The sequence below is a fragment of the Sabethes cyaneus genome, chromosome 3, assembly GCF_943734655.1.
Source record: "Sabethes cyaneus chromosome 3, idSabCyanKW18_F2, whole genome shotgun sequence".
Taxonomy (NCBI): Eukaryota; Metazoa; Arthropoda; class Insecta; order Diptera; family Culicidae; genus Sabethes; species Sabethes cyaneus.
Genome location: NC_071355.1, coordinates 100,106,556 through 100,122,968, shown reverse-complemented (window position 1 = coordinate 100,122,968; position 16,413 = coordinate 100,106,556). Strand labels below are relative to the sequence as shown.

Sequence of the window (16,413 nt, the reverse complement as noted above, 5' to 3'; positions counted from 1 at the left end):
TGAATGCGAATTTTACCTTTGCATGGCCATAGATATCTGGCAAAGAGGAAATGTTGGAGATAACAGTACAATGTACCAGGATCATTCGCGGGTTAACACACCCATATCTCATATTTTTTCATATGCTTTGATCACCCAGCAGTCTCGTTGAATACCTTTCAAAGTCTAACATCTATGTACTAGTAATTCAACCAAATTTTGAAGATTTGCATTGTAAATTGTATAACATTACATAACATTGTAATATGTTATTTAACATTGCTATTGAAGATGTGATCGGGCGAGCGGGTATCGAAAGGAACGATCTTCAGCAGAAATAGCCAACTCCTACCCTTCGCAGACGACCTCGACATCATTACTAGAAACCTTGGGACGACGGAGGCAATTTACGTCAGACCGAAACGGAAGCTGGGGGAAAGGGTTACAAATCAATGCGTCGAAAACCTAATGTAAAGTAGGAAGAGGCTCTAGAGGAAACCACGTTCGCGTCCTGCGTGACCGCCCAGGAAGTTTCGAGGTATGATGCTGGTCTGGCGGTGCTACTAGAGGCATTACTTCTGTCTCCAACGGACAAGGACTATTGAGGGCGGTGAACTGGAAGTGGTTGATGATTTCATATATTTGGAGTCTCAGATCACCGCCGACAATAATACGAGTAAGCAGATCCAGCGACGCATGCAAGTTGGAAGTCGAGCGTACTTTTCCTTCCGTAAGACGCTTCGATCAAGAAGCATACACCGCCACACAAAGCTAATGATTTTCAAAACGCTAATCAGACTGGTATTCGTCTGCAGGCTTGAGACTATAACTTTGCTGTTGGAAGACATACGTGCACTTGCCGTATTTTAACGAAAGCTGTTGCGGACTATTTCTAACGGAGTACAAACGGATAGCGGAGAGTGACGTAGGCATATGAACTACGATTTGTAGTCCTTATAGGAGAGATTCCAATCGTACACCTGTCGGAAGTTGGGAGACTACGGTGGGCCGGTCACGTCGCAAGGATGCCGGACTACTGTGCAGAGAAATTCGTCTTCTTCAAGAAGTCCACCTGCATCAGGAATAGCGGGGCGCACGTGCTAGATGACCCGACCAAGTTGAAACCGACTTGCGTATATTAAGACGCGTAACAAATTGGCGACGAGTAACCTAGGAGCGAGTACAGTGCAGAGGAATTTTTGATACGGCAAGGGTCACCCCTGGTAAACCAGCCTATGGAAGCTTTGCCGATATTGCATAACCCTTCAACCACAGAGGACTAGTAAAAACGATTCTCTATTACCTATTTTATGGCCCTCCCTTATCTAATTTTCCTGTCCGCTGCAGTAGCACAGTTGCGTTACAAGATCTGTAAGACCAACATTTAAAATGAATTAGATCTCAGCAAATTGTCATCCACATTTCGATGTTTCTTGGCGATAATGGTCGTTACAGCTGTAGGTCATTCTCTTAATCACTTGTACGTCTCTCAGTGACGTACTACTGATAAATCAACTTGCCAGGACTACGTCAGGGTAAAAAAAATTAAAAGTTTGCTAGGGAAACATGTAATCGATTGATACCAATATCTCTAGAATCTATTGAGGGATGGCTGAGTTGGCATCACTACGGGTCCCCCCTGCCTTGTCTTGTCCATCATTTTCGAAAGCAATTAATCTAATTGTAATGCTTGACTATAGAACTATGTAAAGAATTGCCAGCAACTAATTGATGCAAAGCAGCAAATGAAACGTTCAAAACTATGAGTTTATTCTCGGATGAGAGTCACTGATTTTCCTCGCTTTGAGAATTCTGTGTCACGTCACATGCACAAATGCAAGATAACAGTTTCGAAAAAATTCTTGCAGTACCTATATGGATACAACCTGGCAAAAGGATGACCGCTCACTTTTCGATGACGTTTCACCTTTAGGACATCAATTTGGACTAATTTCAATCTTAAATGTTAAAGGCGGTTGAAGAAAAGGGGTGGTTTTATGCTTTAAGGAAATTGTTTACCTTCAGGACACTACATTGGACTAGGTTTAATGGTGAAACGATAACATCGGATGGTTTTTCACTCTGAGATACTTCCCAAGTACAGATATCAAATTGGTATAGATTTAAGCGTCGTAAAGAATCTTCGACATATTGGGACGGGGAGTTTCTGTCAGTTTTTTGTAAAAACCACGTGCAAACCACGATGACGTCTTTTCTTCGACCAATCAGCAGGATGCGAAGATTTCTAGTTGGACAATGCTTCATCATTTTCAGTTTTTCAATAGTGTACACTTACGAAATAGTAGCGTTATTTCGTAAACCGTAAACCGGAGCAGTAAACCGTGAGGGATGTAGACTTATGTTTCAATTGTTTTTGTATTTGTATTTTACTCACTTGACTGTATTTTTATGTACCCATCGACAATCATTGGGGCTATACCGAGCCCGTTGATTTAATCATAATATGTAATATAATATGATATTTTTTCCATTCAACCGTAAGTTGTGCGTCCAATCTAGGACAGGACATGACACGTTGTATCGCAAAAGAGCTAACTTGCTGTCAAAAAAGAGCCAGCTTCCTGATTGGCTGATTTCATGCGTGCAACTGTAGAAACAAAAATTCACAAGGGAAGCGCAAAAGTGTTGCTGGAAACCACAGCAAACCCTGAAACAATCAAGTTTTTCACTTCACTAGGTTTTTAAGAGTTTGTTTATCGTGGCGTGGCGTGTCGTAAAACAAACTAAATCGAAATGTAAGTATTATTCGATCAGATTGGATCTATTTTTGTGTAATTAGTGATCAACTAGGACAAGTGGCTTCTATCATAAACTACAGCTACATTCTTGGAAACACTTTTCGCTTGCCGTAGTAAATTTTGAAAGGGAATCGCAAAAACAAAAACAAGAAGAAGAAGAAGTCACATGTCATGTCCTGTCCTAGCGTCCAATGACAAATATATTATGTTCTGAGCTAGATTCTCATACTATTCGTTTCAAGTCAGTTACCTGAAGTTGACTATTGCTATAAGTTACACAAAAATTTTCAAAATGCGATATCGTTGCTAATCACCAGAAGAAGAGTGACCGTGGCTGTGGTCTGACGAAACTCTTAGTGGAACTCTAAGAAACGGATATAACTGATATACAGAGCAGGAGAATTCAGGAAATTTAAACTTGTTTTGTATCAAATTTATAAGAATGTTTCGGAGCATTCGTAGTCCTACGTGAGTTGCTCGTTCGTGCCTTTAGGCACAAACCTTTAAACTTTTTTTGGACAAGAAAAGAAATAAACTTTGTTTTTTATATTTTATATTTTTTGCAGCGCTTGCGATTCTTTTTATTTATTTATATTTGATGTTTGTTATGGGGCATGAGAAATATTTTGGGATTTTTACACCCTGAGTTAATGAATCTATGACCAAACAATAATAATCCTCAACTTTATAAGCAAAATTCAATTGAAACGTTTTTTTAATTTACTTGGATATTATAATAGAAAAATAAAAATAATCACCCGTGAAAACAACATTTATGTGTGAAATTGTATGAAAAAGGTATGAAAAAAGTTGCAACAGATAAAAAATGAATAATATCCATGTTGTTTTTTGCGAGTAAATTAAAATATGGTTGTAAAATATTTCCCGAAAAAAATGGTTGACCTTAATTTTGTTGGTCCAATCCATATTTTTCCGAACATTGTTGATCCAATTTAATCCTTTCAATATTTTTGACTCGAGTGTACATAGACGTAACACAGTAGTAAATCGATCAGGAATCTTACGATAAAAAGTGTGCATAAGATGTCTGTATTTAAGGGAGAATAACGTTTTTCATATTGATTGAGATGTTTTGATTTTATAGCTCAAAAGGCCTTGTTGACAGATCGACACTGGACTAGTTTTTCCTATGATACAGTACACAAAGCGGTCCTTCAAACCAAAGAAAAGAGGTCATTTGTAATCAAATAATAATGATAAATTTCTTGTGAACCTAGTCATTTTCATAAATGCAATTATTTTGATAAATAAATAAATGAAAATGTTAATAATGTAATATTTCGAAAGTATTCCTATCCTATTACTTATGCAAAAAAGTATGACACAGTTTATCTATCGTCAAATATTGGTTTACCTGCTGTGGTAATGAGTCAAAGCTTTTGTTATGTAGTCTGCCGTCCCCAAGGGTTTGTCGCGTTCTTTGACGATGTATCCTTACGCGGAATTCCGACAAGTTTTATACGGTTCCGACAAGCGTAATCCGGTTTTCACCGCTGCAGCAACTCAGAGCAATACGATAGTTAACTATATAACTATTTTCTCTGCTGAAATCTTGCCAATGACGTTTTCTGTTACAAAGCCACTCTTTTAGTACTGTCTCGATATCGATAGTAATTTTCATAAGACAAAGAGTATTGCTTAATTAGAATTTAGACAATGAAAATCACACCCAGCACTTTTCTTTTCAATTGGAATTTAATATCATGAATATTTATATTTCGAAGGACACTAATACACTTTTCACGCAGAAAATATTGGCTTTTCTCATTGAATTAAATGTTATAAACTGATGAAAACACGTAAAGGTTAGATTCAATCGAATACATTCTATGAAACAAAACTGTGTTTTGAATTCTTATGCTAGATTCTTTAATTTTCGACCCTGTTTTTTCTCTTTCAATTTAAATGGGGACGGACGGGAATAGATATAAGTCCTTACGTGCCAAACTCTCGCGATACTATAGTTCTTGTTGGGCGAACTACATCTGCTAAAGGCTCATCAGGGCAGCTAAATTCTTTGAGAAGACACCGTTTTCGCCCAATGTTTACTATGCTTTTAGCACAAATACACCCACAAGCCGGAGCTGGCGGTCCAAAGCGTGCGCACTATGTGGGTTCAGGGACGGAAAATCGATACAATGTTTACGGCGTTTGAATGACTTGTGTGGGTCAGTCCAGTATGGGTTGTGAAGTTGATTCGTGACAAGATATTCCAGCACGTGATAGCATCCTTATCCTTTCGAATGTTGCTTTTCGTTAAAATTTGATGTGATTTGGTGCGATTGCTATTCGTACGTAGAGTATCATTTGATTACATTATCAGTCGTCTAAGCTACACATCTATAGCTTTGCGAAACAAAGAAATGCTAGAAGTGTGAAAATTTCAATGGATGGATAAATGATTGGTTGACCTGCCGATTTTTTAGTGTGAGTGTATATTTGTCTGAGAGATATTTCGCCTAAAGACGAACAACAATTGAATTTTTTGGTATTTGCTGAATTTCAAATTTCTGATTTTAAAAACGGTTGAATGATTTTAATTTCATCTCCGCAATTTAAATTTGATTTTCTATTTATTCATAGAAGACTAATAAAAGTTGAAACTGATGACCTTGGGCACAATAACTTTTGTTATGAACTGATTTTATGTTTTGGCAAAAGTTTTGAATGGGAGTAGGCAATGTTGATGTGCCTTTTTAAATAACTACAATGTTGCATACGCTGGTAGAACAATAGATTGCCATAACATGAATTTAATATGGTGTGTGTAGCATGTACAGATGTAGCAGGCACAATTCATGGTTATCCCGGTTCTGAGAACAATGGGTGAACTTGCTAATCAGGTTGAGCTGGCGAACCGATTATGTACTTGGAAGCAATTCGTTATTTTTAATTAAAACTCAGATTCTGTGTGGTTGGTGTTAACGGGAAACTAGCAGTCATTAACTTTTCGTCGAAAAGCCCAATTTCGGAAGCAGTTTTTCGGCCCAAAAGCGGGGTTCTGTTTATAAACATGTAAATACTGCATTCTTCTTGCCAATCTGAACACAGCGAATATATTCATAAACAGAATTTTTGTTCAAACAAAAAAACATAAACTGCTTTTGAAATTGGCAGAATCGATGACTAATTTCACCTTAAGTCAGACCGGACCAAGTCGCAAAATTTAAAAAAAATGAGTTATTGACAGCAAACGATCACTTAACGACTACTTAAGGTGAAATTAGTCGTCATCAATTCTGCAAATTCCAAAAGCAGTTGTTTTGTTTGAAACAAAAAATACGAACGGTGGGTAACTTTAAACAACATAGAGTACCAAACTTTGACTTCGTTCTTCTTGAATTTAGATTTTTGTTACTTGGTTCGGTCTGACTTAACACCGATGTCGATGGATAAGTCGATATAAAACAACTCAATATAAGACAATTTTCATCTCGATATGAGACGATGTTTTTGACAACTAATTTTTATTAGAAAATATCAATTTTAGAATGTTTACCTTCGCTTTTTGTGACTAGCATAAGATATTTATTATTCACCTTTTCAATGGGGCTTTCAACCGACAGTTGGTTCGCCCCAAATCGCGCAATGTATATATTTGCTAAAACAAAGTTAAAATACAATGGTTTACAATTCATTTATAAGATATTAATTCAAGTAAATATTTCCAGTGTGAATCTGAATCACATTTTGTAGAAGTAATTCAAACTTTCTTACAAAAATCAACTATCTTGGAATAATCTTGAATAAAGTGCAAATAAAGTTGAGTTGTGCGTGAAACGTTATTTTCATCAAAATAATATGAAAGTTCGAAGTTTTAGATGGAAATTGACGATGTTGGAATGAAACCTTCAGATCAAGATTATGTTTTGAAGCAGATCAGACAGTGTTTATATAGATCATAGGACATAACACATATCGTTGTTTGTAAGAATGATATATGTTATGTCCTATGATAACCTATGACAATAGTGTCATCAGTTCTTATGCTAGCACAAAATCGAAGTAAAAGTTTGACATTATAAAGATGGTGGTAAAAGCCATCAAAGGAAGAAATAGAAATTCCTATGAAAATGTTAAGAAAATTTATAATTGATGTCCTTTTTTGCATCACAGAAGCATGTCTGCCTCTGCATTCCGAACAAGGCCGCGATCATACTTGTTTTTGCTGAAATGCCCTCAGAAACACTATACAAAATAGCGAAATTTTGATTCAGTTTTTGGTTTGTTTATTTGTTGTTATTGCTTAGTTTTTCCGTATTCCATGCAATACAAATGATGTTAAAATTTTAGCCTGATCTGGCATTAAAATAGGCTTTGATACTTGCATTCGCAAAACATTCAGAGTAAATTTGCATCAATATGTAATATTTATTATAGTATCCTTTAATAACCTTTGAAAGATTCTTGAGTGAGAATAAGGTTCTTCATTCTTTATGTATAACTAGCTGACCCGACAAACTTCGTATTGCCACAAATTGACCTGTGTTGTACATAAATCATGAATCTCGGATGATCTTTGTCACAATCTCGAGTTTTGCAAGCCCCCCAGTGGGCGGCGCTTCCGACGGCGGGTCACCGGCAACACTCGCGACCGTCTCGTCCTAAATGATCTAGTGTTACTATAGATAGTTTTTGTGGTCTTGTATTGACTAATGTTTTATGGAAGAGTCTCGAATTTCTCGAGTTCGATTAGTTATTGAGTTTCGCAAAAATTTCTGTTTTATTTGTATGAGAGTCCATATCCCCCTACCACAGGGCTGAGAGGTCTCTAACTATCGTAAAATAAATTCAAGACTCCAAAATCTCCCACATGCCAAATTTGGTTCCATTTACTTGATTAGTTCTCAAGTTATAAGGAAATTTGAATTTCATTTGTATGGGAGCTCCCCTCTTAAAAGGGAAAGGGGTCGTAATTCACCATAGAAAAAATTTCTGCCATCTAAAACTCCCACATGCCAAATTTGGTTCCATTTGATTGATTAGTTCTCGAGATAAGAGGAAATTTGCATTTCATTTGTATGGAAGCCCACCCTCTTAAAGGGGAGATGGGCCATAACTCGCTTTCTAAAGAAGAGAGGGGTCTCAATTCACCACAGAAAAAAATCTTGCGTCCAAAACTACTTACATGTCAAATTTGGTTCCATTTGCTTGATTAGTTCTCGAGTTATGAGGAAATTTGTTTTTCATTTGTATAGTAGCCCCCCCCTCTTAAAGTGGGGAAATCCATAGAAAATATACCATAGAAAATATTCTTGCCTACAAAAACACCCACATGATAAATTTGGTTCCATTTGCTTGATTAGTCCTAGAGTTATGAGGAAATTTGTATTTCGTTTGTATGAGAGCCCCCCCCCCTTTTAAAAAGGTAAGGGGTCCTAATTCGCCATAGAAAATATTCTTGCCCTCGAAAACTTTCACATGCCAAATTTGGTTTCATTTGCTTGATTAGTTCTCGAGTTATGAGGAAATTTGTATTTCGTTTGTATAGGAGCCCCCCCTCTTAAAGTGGGGAGGGGTCCTTATTTACCATAGAAAATATTCTTACCCTCGAAAACTTTCACATGCCAAATTTTGTTCCATTTGCTTGAATAGTTCTTCAGTTATGAGGAAATTTGTATTTCATGTGTATAGGATCCCCCCTCCTAAAACCGGGAGGGGTCCCAATTCATCATAGAAAAAATTTTTGTCTCCAAAAACACCCACATGCCAAATTTGGTTCCATTTGCTTAATTACTTCTCGAGTTATGAGGAAAATTGTGTTTCTTTGGTACAGGAGCCCCCCCTCTTAAAGTGGGGAGGGGTCCTAATTTACTATAGAAAATATTCTTGCCCTTGAAAACCTACACATGCCAAATTTGGTTCCATTTGCTTGATTAGTTCTCGAGTTATGAGGAAATTTGTATGGAAGCCCCCCCTTTTAAAGAGGAGAGGAGTTATAATTCCCCTTATAAAGAGGGGAGGGGTCTCAATTTACCATAGAATAAATTCTTGTCACCGAAAACACCCACATGCCAAATTTTGTTCTATTTGCTTGATTAGTTGTCGAGTTATGCAGAAATTTGTGTTTCATTTGTATGGGAGCCCCCCCTCTTAGTTGGGGGAGGGGTTTCTAACCATCACTAAAACCTTTCCTGGCCCCAAAAAACCTCTACATGCATATTTTCATGCCGATTGGTTCAGTAGTTTTCGATTCTATAAGGAACATACGGACAGACAAACAGACAGACAGACAGACAGACAGATAGACAGACAGACAGACAGACAGACAGACAGACAGACAGACAGAAATCCTTCTTTATAGGTATAGATAATAATATGAAATCGTGCGTTTTTAAATAGAGAATCTATACAACTATGTTGATCGTTGTTTCTGGTAAATTTAGTATGTTATGATCAGCAGCATCCTGCCTAACAAATAATATACAGACCATTTGTGAACAACCAGACGAAAAAAAAACAATATACTTGACTTACTACTCACTGAATCAATGCTTGAACCTAAAACTAAACGGAAAATTAGAGCAGTTTTTTTTTAAACATTGCAGCCAAAAGTTGAGTTAGAGTCGTTTCATATGTTCCATTATTGCTGATAGTGTTTTTTGTTTGTTTTCTTTTACAGAACACTCGGTATCGATCAGTAACCAATATGGCAGAAAAATCGGAATCACTCGTGACAAAAGAAGAAAAATTGGCAGAGGCCAAGGAACTGTTTGGTCGTGGTAGCCGAAACTATTGCATGAAACAATATTCGGAAGCGGCCGATGATCTCAGTTCATGCTGCGGTATTTATTCTGAATTGTATGGTCCAACTGCTGAAGAATGTGGTGATCCTTATTTGGTATATGCCAAGTCACTGATTGCATTGTCCAAAGAGGAAAATAATCTTCTAGTTCCGGGTGAAGGAGCAGATGGAGAGGATGCTGGCGAAGATGATGAAGAGGGTAATGAAGATGGTGAAGATGAGGATGGAGAAGAAGAAGAAAATGCAGGCGCAGATGATGGTAAAACTAAGGAAGAAGAAAATTCAGAAAAAAGTTCTGATAAAGCTGCAGAGAATGAAAAGGACAAATTGGAACAACAACCGGAACCATCAACGTCGGTTCAAGCTGAGCCCCAACCGGGACCATCTACGTCGAATGGAACTGAACAATCTGAAGAGACCGAAGAAGGAGATGACGAAAAAGGAGGAAGCAACTTGGAAGTAGCTTGGGAAATTTTGGAGTTGGCAGTCAAAATATTCACCGAGCAGGGAGATAAATCTGCTAGTAATTTGTCTGAATGCTATTTGGAACTTGCCAATATATCTTTCGAAAATAGCAATTATTCTCTAGCTATAACTGACTACAGTGAGTATTAGTGTACTATATACTGAATAATTCATGTGAATTATTTTGATTTTTTATAAATGATTACTGTGGCTTTATTCAACTTTCAGAAAAATCACTCGCAGTGTATGCAAAGCTTGCTGACCGAGACAGTCGTCTGATTGCCGAAATTGATTACAAAATTGGCCTTTGTCACATGATGGTGAATGAGTTCCCGGACTCAATAAGATTTTTCAAGGAGGCTTGCTCAGAGTTGGGTAAGGTTATCGAACAAGAAAAAGCCAAGGAACAAACCGACGAAACAAGGGATACCATCAAAGACCTTGAGGAAACTACCCAAGAAATCCTTGATAGAATTCGGGAAGTGGAGGAAACTACAAAAACAGTTAGTGTCATACGTTTAAATGAGTCAGATTCTATACATAGCTTTATCGGCATGTTAAATTGCAAGTTTATTGCTATTATTGTTTATTGCTATTTATATGAGACCCAAAAATTAGTATTCCAAAATTAGACGTCGATCATACAGTTGTAGAAATTATACATTCTTGTTCTATTTTAGTCAATCGAAGAATTAAAACGTGAGCTTTCGCAAATCATCGTAAAAAGCGGTACTGCAAATGGAACAGACGAAGGGCCTAGTGAAATTGCATCATCATCCTCTGTCAGCAATGGAACCACCAATTCAAAAACAGCTGAAAAGCCTAAGGACATATCCCATCTAATCAAGCGAAAGAAGCCTGACACGGTCGAGTCGGAAATCGGAGGATCACCAGCAAAGAAAACTGCCCTTGACAAGGAGCCGACAAGTGATGGCAATTAAAGTTACGCTTGATTTTCTCTATTTATTTTCTCGTCCCTTATCTGTTTTGTAAACTTCATAAAGTTTGCTTCGACTTATTTTTATCTTTGAAATCGTTTCCTTTATCTCGTAATTCATAGTTTTCTGTTTCTGAATATTATACAGCTGATCGAATTTTCTTAGTTTTCCACGATTCAGAAGGTTAGAAATAAATATGTACTATCTTGTATGTAGAGTATTTTCTTTTAGAGCTACAACACAGAATAATACTCCTAAATTGTGAAATGGTGACTTGAATTGTGATATCTTTCTAGTATGTTCTATGGTACGTTCCTTACAATTGTGTGGAAGATATGTGCCTTGCCCATAATGAGGGTGGGAAGGAAAACAGAGAGAATAGGAGGGGTTGGCCTTGAGGTATGATGGTATATGTATGTATGGGGGTAGCCACCATCACCTCAAGGGTTTCCCATTGTATGTAAGTAGAATTACTGCAGAATCGAGTTTATCTACCTAGCAACTGTCATGTCAATGCTGTTCGTGAAGGACCAAAAGGCGTTGGGTGGATCTATAAGCGATGTCGCTTATATGATTCCACGGGATATAAGACACTCCTTGCAGCATAGACTTCCGGTTTCTAGATACATAACTTCGCCGTGCAAACTTATCTTGCGTGATGATTTGTGTGCTAGAAGGGCGCGTCAAAATCCTCTCCGACCTTATATGACTTGGGCTGGTTACCACATCCCTCATCCCGTCTTCGATTCATTCGATACCCTGATGCTCCTTCCCCTTTACGATAATGATGGTATATGGCAATGTAATAAAATATGTGTTATATAAATATACATTATATGAAGATATATAGACAAAAACAGAACAATCTCACCAGCAGTCCTTCGAATGGAATAGAGTTGCATCATTTGAGTTTACTTGAATGCTTCCATTATTAATTTAATTTTTTCTTCTGGTATCCATGAGCATTATTTAAACTTTCTTCGGCCCGAGTTTTCACTGTACAGTAGGAGGTGTTTGCTCCATGAACTAAAACGAAACAAATCATTAAAATAACTTATGTTAAGCTTACCTACTAACAAGTTCGTGTGGCTCAGTCGTCATCCAAACTCGCAGTTTTGAGATCAGGCAGCCGGGAACCACCCATCGCACTCCTAGCTTCGCTACTCAATAGAGCATTACCGGGTAAGGCCATATGGAGGCGCTAGGTAGGGGCTTGGGATGGCTGAAGCTATGTTGGACGCTTCCTCATTTGACTTCCCCATTTCATACCCGGTTGGCCTTGAGGTATGATGTTGGCCTAATAAGCTAGCAGGAGAGGCTGTTAGAGTCAATAGGATCGTAGCAACTGACCCTGCAATTGTCCTGTACTATAACAGCTGGCTCCTGGCTGCGAACCGCGAAGTATGTCGTATAAAACAGAGGGTCAAGTTTCGATAACGGAATGTTGCACCTAGGCTTTGCTTTGCTTTTTAGGAGGGGGTGGATAAGGGGAATGAACTAAACAAACGCATATATATCGTTCGAGTGATTCCAGTACCCCTAAGGCAGTACTGTTGTAATCCTTGATAATTAACTTATCAATAGTACATCTCTTTAGAGAACCTCCTTCTTTTTAAAATGCGTTTGAAGCATTAAAATCCATTCTGTAGTAGAATAGGGTATATTCCATATATTCCAGGAGTTTTGTATGGAGAGAAGTTGTTCACGGTCCACCCAATCGCTTCAGTTGTGACAAGCCTCCGGGTGAAAGCCCATGTGTCTAAGTCACCGATTTCTAAATCGTTACGAACTGTAGGTTTCATACAGCCTGGCAAGTAATTATAAAAGAGGTATTTCATTGTCGTTCGTACAGTATTCGCCGTTTTCGATTGTTATTAACCTCATAATCTTTCGATTTTGACAGTATTTTCTTATGTCGAAACTGGAAACCTTGCTGCAGAACCTGTTAAAGCGCGTGCGTGCAGAAGGCCATAGGCTTTCTGGGCCTATTCCAAAGACTCCAGACCAACCCTGCGATGTCTACTCCAGTCTCTCCTGCTTCGTTTCTTTAGTTCCGCGAGATGAGAGTTCCACCATGGTGTTCCCCTAGTCGTTTTAATAGTTTTTAGCGGGTAAGCTACGTCGAAAGCTTCCGTAAATAAAGATGTAACATAAATAAAGAATAAATAAAGAAGGGACATTTAAAGCTACATCCAAGTCGACTGAATCGTCGGTTCCTTGAATTTCGTCGCGAGTTCCTTCTCAAAGAGTTCCCAGTAGAAAGATCTCGGATTGCGAAATGTTGCATTGTTCAAGGAAACGCCCGTATGATCAAAATATACAAAGCAATGATCAGATATTGGTGTTTTGTTTGAAACATGTCATGTCATTGTGTCAACTCATGATTGATCTTGTTAGAGTAGAGTGTTATGTCTGACACTTCCTCTCTACCAGTAAAGTTAGATAATTGTCAATGTTGGTATTACGTAAATATTCTATCAAATCAGAGCCTCATTGCTTGATATTATTTTTTTTATTTATTCATCTGGCTATCTATTGTTTTTGCCTTCATGAATTGGATTGGATGGGGAAAAGCCTACATCAGATGATCATACATCGACCGCTCTCAAGCAGGCATGAAAACACTTCATCTTTAATCATCAATACATAGTACATGTTTATACAAAGTTTTCAATAAATTTTTGGTCACACACAGTTTACTTACGTACTACTTTAAAATAAACATTTGAATTTCAATAGAAATTCTACGTACTAGAGTATTCTCTTCAAACTCTTTTTAAACACATCAATGAATATAGAAAACACAAAATGCACATAAAACTTATTGAAAACGTCACACATTGCCCTAATGGGTTCGTTTTTGCCGTAATCAGTACGCTGATATTGCAGTCTTAAAAATTCCCATGATCTCAAGTTTCTATGTGGAGTGTTGATGTCAATTTGGTAGAGAATAAAAGTAGAGTCAATTTCGCCAATCAGAAACTTTGCAAAGTGCTCTACATAGCGGAAAGTTCTCAATACTTGGACGCTTAAGGTTTTTCCGAAAAACCCCAATGAATCCTGGTTTTATTACATCTATTTTCCCTTTTATGACCAGAAAAACAATTTTACACTCAAAAAAGTACAAAGCAACAAAATTTGGGCAGCGAGGTTAAATTTGAAAGTAGAAAGTATTTTATGCACAAATTAGCTCAAATCGAAAGCGGTCCCCTATGATCGGACATGATAATTTGTTCTATGAAAACCTGCATCAATCCTATAACAATTTAAAACTTCAGCACACATTGTGTGAGTCAAGTCTTTGCAGGTTCGCTGTATAAAAGTTCTATTCCATAAAAGTTCGATAACATAAAATGTTTGTTTCGCGGCCGCAGGACATGGGCTCTCCCCCTTCCTTAAAACTGGCAGTTTATACACGGTATAATATATTTGTCTTATATTAAAGTGTTTATTCAAAGCATCTGAAATTTGCAGAGAAAAAGTAAAAATTATTTGAAATTATTTAGCAGACCTACGATGCTGTTTGCTCCAAAATGGATGATGCAATCTAATCTGTCAAAATATTGTGCTCGATAGTAAAGAATGTGAGTGCACTGGTGTATATTGACGCATTTTTGTTGTGTATGTGAAATCCACAAATTGGTTCGATCATTATGGCTTGGCACAATCTCACCTCGGTGAAACTCGAAAAGTACAAAGTTTCGAAAACAATTATTTTCGTAATCAAAACTTATCCAACGCATAATAACCTTTCAATACATTGCAAATGATTACTTTATATAGCTTCAAAATAGCAAATTGATGCGATTTCTTGTTTGGGTTGGTTTATGCGGGACATTTTTTACAAGCATTATTTTCGAGTATTTTTGATCGCGAACTCTGAAACCCTGCTTAGGCTAAAAAGTTTGCTAATACCAACTGTGTTCCACTCTAAGTTATGAATAAATATGTTATGTTCATCATCATTTTGAATTAAGGTCACCAGTTTCCATAGATATAATAAATTTTCACAAATGAACATTTTTGGGGTTTGGCACAATCTCACCCCCGTGGCACAATGTCACCCCAGATGGCGGTATTTCACTAAATGTCTCCAAGTGCTCAGTCATCTACTTCGGTGGCAAACGTAACATGTATCTGCATGATCCTACATCCTTCGTGAGACACCTAAAACGCGAAACAACTGCAAAGGACTTGGGAGTCATGCTTGACTCGAAACTAACGTTCAAGGATCACATTTCTTTCATTGTGTCCAGAGCTTTCTCGTAACTAGGATTCCTGTTCCGCTTTGCTAAAACCTTCAAGGATGTACCTACATGGCTAATCTTTATATTGCTCACTGGTTTGTCTTATATTGGAGTACTCTGCCATTGTTTGGTTTCTTTTTTACCAAAATGCAATACCTACATCGGATCGAAGCAGTTCAGCGGAAATTCGATTTGCTTACGACACCTACGTTGGCGCTGGCGTGACCCACGCAATATAGGGCACGGGAGGGTATTTTCAGCCCATTAAGCGATGGCATCTATTTTTGCGGCCTATGACCTAGTTCTAGTGGAAGAACAGGTGGTTTTGACGTTCTTTGAATGAAAAATAGTAGATTACTTACAGCCTTGAGAAAATAGTTATAACATACTATAATTGTATGGCAGCAAAGTATTTTTATTGGCGAAAGAAAAGGTAAATAGGCTGAATTTAGAAACCTGCTGAAAATATCCTCCCGTACCCTACCGAGCTACCAAAGTCGCTGAAAGCTTATTCATTGGAAGGACCTTCGTTTACACGGTTTCCTCGTCAATCGGCACTCAAGAACCAACTATGGATTACACGAACCAGTGCTTAGTATGTGCCGATTGTTGTCTTAGTTCATTTGTCATTAAGATTACATTTCATCTTTTGACCATAAATAAATAAATAAATAAATAAATAAATAATTCCATTGGGTTTATCCAAGGCAGATTTCTTAACGCCTAGCGCAGGAACCTTGCTTGAATAGCTTCGATCCTGTTTGATCAAATAGCTGCGTATGGGCTCCAAATGGCAGCTGAAGCTTCTAGTACGGAACGGACAATGGAATAATATAATGTTCGTAAACAGTACGGATCAGTGAATTCTTCGGCGAGTCTTATTAAAAACCCCAAATTTCAATTCGCCTTTGCAACGACATCGGAATAGTGATTCCTGAAGAACATTTGACCATACCGTTAATCAGGTCGATTACATGGCACTCGGATACTTGACGTGGAATGACCCATAATTAAAAAAGAAATGGTCCCGGATTACTTACTCGTGGTAGGCCCGACAAGTTCGTGGAGCATTGTGAAAGCAGCAAAGTTCTGGTTTCCAACACCCGTCGAATGAAAATATCCATTGCGAAAATATGACTCCTGTAATAATGTGATGGTGACAGACCCATTAAATAATTTTTCGCATAGATACAAGTTTGCTGCCCGTTTGTACCTAAGCTGAGGTCAGCTTAGCTAAATAAGAATTTGCTGTCCGGTTT

The 16,413-nt window shown here is 37.7% G+C and overlaps 1 protein-coding gene across 1 annotated transcript in view; it reads left to right on the top strand.

The window, feature by feature from the left end:
* Positions 1–11,082, top strand: part of LOC128742411 (protein NASP homolog) — a 37,300-nt gene extending 26,218 nt beyond the window's left edge. Inside the window, exons 2-4 of the mRNA XM_053838766.1 lie at positions 9,382–10,108; positions 10,198–10,472; positions 10,650–11,082. Of these exons, the coding sequence (XP_053694741.1) occupies positions 9,409–10,108; positions 10,198–10,472; positions 10,650–10,910 (1,236 nt within the window). The 5' untranslated portion in view covers positions 9,382–9,408 and the 3' untranslated portion in view covers positions 10,911–11,082. The remainder of the gene's footprint in view (positions 1–9,381; positions 10,109–10,197; positions 10,473–10,649) is intronic.
* The last annotated feature ends 5,331 nt before the right edge of the window (positions 11,083–16,413 follow it).